Source organism: Echinococcus granulosus (genome assembly GCF_000524195.1).
Source record: "Echinococcus granulosus chromosome Unknown EG_S00033, whole genome shotgun sequence".
Lineage (NCBI taxonomy): Eukaryota > Metazoa > Platyhelminthes > Cestoda > Cyclophyllidea > Taeniidae > Echinococcus > Echinococcus granulosus.
This window is the reverse complement of record NW_020170413.1, coordinates 790,601-796,830: the sequence shown is the minus strand read 5'-3', so window position 1 is coordinate 796,830 and position 6,230 is coordinate 790,601. Positions and strand designations below refer to the sequence as shown.

The 6,230-nt window shown below is 36.8% G+C and overlaps 1 protein-coding gene across 1 annotated transcript; it reads right to left on the bottom strand. All coding sequences in view use genetic code 11, as the record gives it.

The window, feature by feature from the left end:
- Positions 1-222: 222 nt before the first annotated feature.
- EGR_04959 (hypothetical protein) lies at positions 223-4,057 on the bottom strand (the record flags this gene model as incomplete). Its single annotated transcript, XM_024494208.1, has 3 exons — positions 223-357; positions 2,990-3,166; positions 4,022-4,057. The coding sequence occupies 3 exons, from the start codon at positions 4,055-4,057 to the stop codon at positions 223-225; spliced, it is 348 nt and encodes a 115-aa protein (XP_024351445.1).
- Between the last annotated feature and the right edge of the window lie 2,173 nt (positions 4,058-6,230).

Below are 6,230 nucleotides of genomic sequence, written 5' to 3'. Positions count from 1 at the left end.
TGCTCCAAAGAGCATTCGCATAAGCAATCGTCTGTATTTCTTAAGGTTCTACAAGTTTGGTGTTAATTGTTTCCCCTAAATTGAGGAGTTCTTCATATTAGATAAGTATGGTTAATTTTTTGACAGATGATTACTTACACCAAGTGAAATGAAATTGGTAAATTTTGCTCTTTGCTTCTTCCATCGTTGAGTCGCAATTCCAGTCAAGCAAAATTTTAAAGCTTAAACAGAAGATTGAAAATAAATAGCAAATTGGGAGAATGCAAGCAAATTTATTGGGGTTAAACATAATAATTTTTTAGGCTGCGCAGGTAGATCATTTTTAATCAAAGTTGGAAGGACTGGAACACTGGACAGCTGTAATGAAACACATAGAACCTTGGACCATATGTGATGTTGACTGGATAAATGACAGGCGTTGGTGACCACGAAAACCATTTTTTTATTTTGCTATATCATTTTCCATTCGTGCTAAATTCCAGATGTTTAATTAGGAAATATTCTAGTGCTGAAAGTTTACTCTAAAAATAGCCAAATGACCTGAATCCCTTTAGTAATTTGAGATATAACAACTATACTTATTCTTTAGACTTCTTATAGGGCCTTCTTAAGACAGTTCCGTAGTGTTGCAATTTGTTAGGAAAAAAACGACAGTGGGTACTGGTGGAGTTAGTAACTACAATTATCATCATTTTGTTATAATTGTACCTTTAAATACCGAAGATTCGAAAATCATATGTGAGACTAATTTGCAGCTTAGTGTTTACTAGGAAAAATAATCAAAAATGACGTCCCCCACTTGGCAAAACATAAACCTGATAATAATTGCATTCTGGATGTGATATTATGGGATTTAAATGCCCCTCTTGAAGGACTAAGCATCATCTATCATTCCACATACATGCCTACTTTACAAGTAAAATAATACAGGTGCATTTATGTATGAAGGAGAATATGTGGGATGTATTTAAGCCAAACAACAGACGCTAACAGTGGCCAAGCTTTGACACTGGTAGTTAGCCAGGCGCTGGCCCGGTGATGGCAAACACATCATGCAGGCCTGTCAAGGTTGAAATCTTAGTCATCAAAGGCATCCTCACATGCCACTTTGGCCAAACACGTGTGCCACAAAGTGCAACATGAATGAATAGGGCTAGTTTATCTTTATTTTTATTAATTTATGACCTTTAATTTTTTAAGTATGGTTTCCTAAAGAAGCGATGTGTCCAGCTTCCAGCACACAAAATGAGACAATCCGAAAACACTTCTAAAACTTTGCTTAGTAATAGGCACTACTTTACTAACATTTTATCTAATCAAAATTGAAAATGCTAATCAAGTCCGTGAAAAAAATATTCATTTTTTTCGACTTCGTCACGCAACAGGTTATTCATAGATGCTGCAGCCATGGTTATATGAGTTTAACGAAATGGCGTAATATTCACAGAAATAACAACCAACTCCATCTATATGCGTTGCAAATAAGTGTACTACTAGTTATCTTTGGAATAAATTCTTGGATCAGATACCTCAATGCAGACAGGCAAATCATCACTAGAGCGTCTTCAGAATATTGTATGGCTGTTGATGTCTACGGACTTTACTTGGATTAGTTGCCCACCTGTTTCATCGTGGTTTTCATGTTGATTAAAACTGCTCGGACTAACCATAATATACATGAGACGATTACTGGTAAAGGGATGCCTATGACACTTGCTGCAGCAGTGCACCTTCCATGTCCGATAATGAAGAGCTCAGGTTCGACTTGAACGCGCCTTGTGTACTCTTATAGCTGTTGGTAGTTGCATGTTTAACTTACAGCAAAAGGGCTGTTTTATTGAGTTAAAATTTTTTCAAGGAAATGAAACTTTTCGCTTATGATTTGGTGGTAATTTCTTTTCTTTATAAATTTTTTTAATTCTAACAGCTCACATGTGTTAAGATTGCACTAAGTGTAGCCTCAAGCGTCGGGTCTTGTTGTTTAAACACGTGTAGAAATTCTGTACTTTAGGTTGATTAAAGTCAATTTACCCTTGATTATTTTCCATTGGCTGTTTTTAAAAACATAAAGCCAAAAATTGTAAGGACAAATTCCATTCTGACCTTTTTGTAATTAACTTCAAGCAATCATAGCAGGTTCTTCTTTCAACAACGTTTTGGATTAGACTCCTCTTGGAGGGGGCTCACTTATTGCTGTTACCAGCGTGGCTTCCCCAGTCCTCCATTAGTTCACAAAAGTTCATGCAAGTTTAAGGAATATTTATTAACGCACAGAAGCAATGAGAGGTTGTAACCAAAGACCCGAAAGCTCTGCCTACTTAAATGAAAGCTATAACTTGAGTAGTAAGTTTCGCAACCAAATACCTCACCTTCCCCAAGTTTTATACGGCAAATGCAAAACAAAGCACCAGCAGCTTTGAACTCAAGCCAAAACGCAGACATACCAGAAGCATGTCAGTTTAAACCGCTACCTAACGATGCAATGGCTTAAAATAAGAGAAAAATACTGAATCGTACAGTGAGGAAATCCACATAGATTTAGATATAGATAGGCTTTACGGAAGATGCTAACAATCGTGTGTCATTTCTAAGTTATTGCAACCTAGAAATTACTACACTTCTCAACACCTAACTGCAGCGATGGCTGCAGGGGCTGATATGCATGCACTTTGTTGGCAGGTTGATGGCTTAAACCGAAGAACCCTCTTTTTTCTAATATTCTTCCTCGATTATTACATCATTTCAACGACAAATGAACTTTTCTTCCCAGTATTAAAAAGGGGTCCTGTTTTTATAGCCAATAAAAGGACTTGTGTGGAGCTATTACCACTGACGACATTTCGCGGTTATCAGGGCTACTCCTAAATTAAGTCTGGATGGGCAGCTTTAAAAGGAAAATAAGGACTTTCTGGGAGAAAACATGGGTATCATAAACTTGGTAACTGTACTATTGGATCATCCTAATTTTTACTTCATTTACGCAGCATACTTTTGGAAGTGGAATAACTGTTAGGAATGATGGATAAAGAAGTTGTTCTACGTCCTTTTTCCACTGCTTCAGTAAAACCTTACTACTATGCAATTTCAGACTTTCAGTGTTAAATGCACAAATAACGCTCATTTTTTTGTTTGTAGTCAGTTCTACCCACCATAAAGTGTCGATATTCTTTAAAAAGATTAAACCGAAAAGGCAGTGTAGAAGTGTGACTTCTTTCCTGTGTATCGCGTTGACAGTGCATGCCAAAATCTGTCTTACTAAACTAAAGTTACAGACTGATGGATTTTCCAACTTCTTAAACAGCAGACTAAGTGCTTATCTGGCAGAATTACTCATCACAGACATTTTCTGCTAGTTGGCGTTAGGCAAAAATGCACACGTGAGGGGATTTTAATTCTTGATTTGTCACAGCTATATATTTCGCTGATATGACTTTGACAAGTGAGATGTGGAGTAAGTGCGTGATAGAAATGATTAACACCCAGAAATTCATTAGGCAACTTTGAAAATTAGATTTGCATTTAGATTTATTTTGCTAATAACTGCGAGTAAGATAAAGTAAGGCAGAATAAAAATGTTCATCTAAAAAGAGATTTGCTGGAGTCCATCATTCGAAGTGCGCAATATTGTACTTTCGTCCCATTCAGCTTTGGGAGAGGTTGTATTTTAGTTGGACGAAACTTCAGTAGCGGTAATTGAAATCATTTGGTAAGAAATGCTGTGTGTATTCATGTGTCAATTAAATCTAAAAAACGCCTAAATAACCTAGCCATAAATAATTGTCTGAAAATGGGGGATTAAGTTAGAAAAAATTCGACCTATATTAATGTCGTAATTGTTATGAATGCAGACTCTTCACTCTCTATGGTGTGGTCACCATCTTGATGTCGTAACATTGAGTTCAAGCCTAAATCCTACCCTTTCTTCCGTACTCTAGTAATTCCACGTTGTCCAAGGTGACGTTCCTTACTGCTCACTTGAAGATGGCTTGAGGGGCTACGCCTGCGGTGGTGTTCAAATTACCCAACCCAGAGAAGCCAAAGACTGTAAATACTTCATCTATAATCCTCACTCACAGAAAGCAGACCCCCTGAAGAGCGACTGAATCTGTGCAAAATTAAAACGACAACTTTGGCAATCCGGGCCCTACACTAATGGCCATCAAATAGCGCGAGACCAAATGGGAAGGATTGTAAAATATCCATTATAGAGACGATTATGGATTTCTTTATTAACACAGTAACTTAGTCCACGAGCACATACCTTACACATATATTGCCTGTTATTCAAGACTTGTAAAAATTCATAGCTTTTAATTATTAGCAATCTTCTTTTGCTGCTAGTTTACTCTATTTGGCAATTTGTCAAGGCTTGGAGGAAGATTAATAGGTTTCAAAACAGTAACTGATCAAAAAAAGCACTGAAAACTTTACCGAATGAAACAGATGTGAGCAACATAATAAAATAGCTCTAAATTTCAGAACAGTGTAATAAGATATTTGGAAACTACGCTTTTAAAGGACAGTGCAGCAATTGGACAGATTTCTATGGCTCAGTTTTCGTGCCTGTAATGGGTTATATGATTAGGATTTTATGTAAAACACTCGTATAAAATTCCGAGATTGGTCTGCTGTTTTAAGCCCTTTTTAATGAACCACTATAAAAGCGGCTTTTCTGTCACCGCACAGAAGAGCTGAGGGACGACAAGCAACAGAGGAGTGTCGGATTAGATATGAACATAAATGGTTGGGAGGCTGAGTCCCCAATGACTATATAGATGATGCGCCAACTTCCGTTTACAATCTTAGCCTCCTAAATAAAAAAAAGAAAATTAAAACGATTTGGTTTAGCGTTCCTCTTTCCTTTCTAAGTGAGGCCTATTTTGTTTCTTTAAAAAGGGGTTCCTTAAATGTGCAGGGTTTTTTTTATACACAACTACCAATTTTTAAATTCGACTTTGCTGTCTTTAGTACCTGAAAAATCACAACAGCTACAAATTCTGAGTTACACTACTTGAAAATTTACGAGTGTATTACCCGTAAACTAGGGCACTAATTGCAAAGACCAGGCACTTAAATTTAATCACCGACGTGGAAAGTGAAAGGCCCATGCAGTTACCCAGAGTAGTTCAACCGCTACTGGTGTGAAAGTTGACTGATTATCAGCTCACGAAAGAACTAAAATGTCTGCGGCACAGTAGTGGCAAAACGTGGACTTAATATCATTGTTATGATAATAGGTAGGTTTAAAGCCGTTAAGGTCTACACGGTCAGGTATAAAGCTCACACCAATTTGTATCCACGATGCAAACAGAATCACCTCCACTTATTAAATAATGAAACTTTTGCAACTGTGGATGCCTTTGCGAATTGTCGCATCTTATAAAATATTTATAATCCAAATCTACAACCCTCTTAACCTTAAGTCAAAAGCTACTCCAAGCTTTGCTTTTATGCAAATTTCTCCGCTTGATTGCAAGTACCTAGGCTCTATGGCTTCCATTTCTGTCATGTTTTTATTTGTAAGCAAGGTAAAAGATGCAGTAGTCATCACTAGAAGAAATATAGTTAAATAAGTGGAAATAGTGAGACACATTTTCATCTAATCTAAAATAGAAAATAAGATACTTGTACGATTATTCAAGTACAATTTATCGTGAGAATGGGATTTTTGTCTCATTAAGCGATTTTTCTTCGAAAAGTTAAGCTTGACAAAAGGCCTCTGAAGATTTATAACCAAATTGCAATCGGCTCGTAACGCAGAAAGCCATAAGTCAGGTCAAGTTTGATCGACTTTTGGCGTTTGGAGATTTTAAAATAGGACAAGGGAAAAACAACTGCAGGTAAAAATGTTACCACACTGACAAATTGACACGTCCACACCTTGTAGTACATTAAACGCGTTTGGTGCATTTCCACAAGTAGTTGTAACAAGTCGGTGGAGCAAATTTTCCCACGATCACATGGACTTTTGACGACCGGTTATTACAATGTAATTTTAAAAGACCATTAAAGGACGCACTACGGAAGTACAAAAGCTGCCCATTGAAGGGTAATAATCCACAAATGTATGAATTTGTTCCGTGCATCTCAATAACATTGTAGCAAAATTTTAAATCTTCCGGTAGTTAGATGAACAGTCCTTTGCACTTAAAAAGTGCAGTCTTAATGATTGCTCTCACTTACATTGTCAACTAAATTTGCCAGGTGATGAAAACTCCTAAATTATGCTA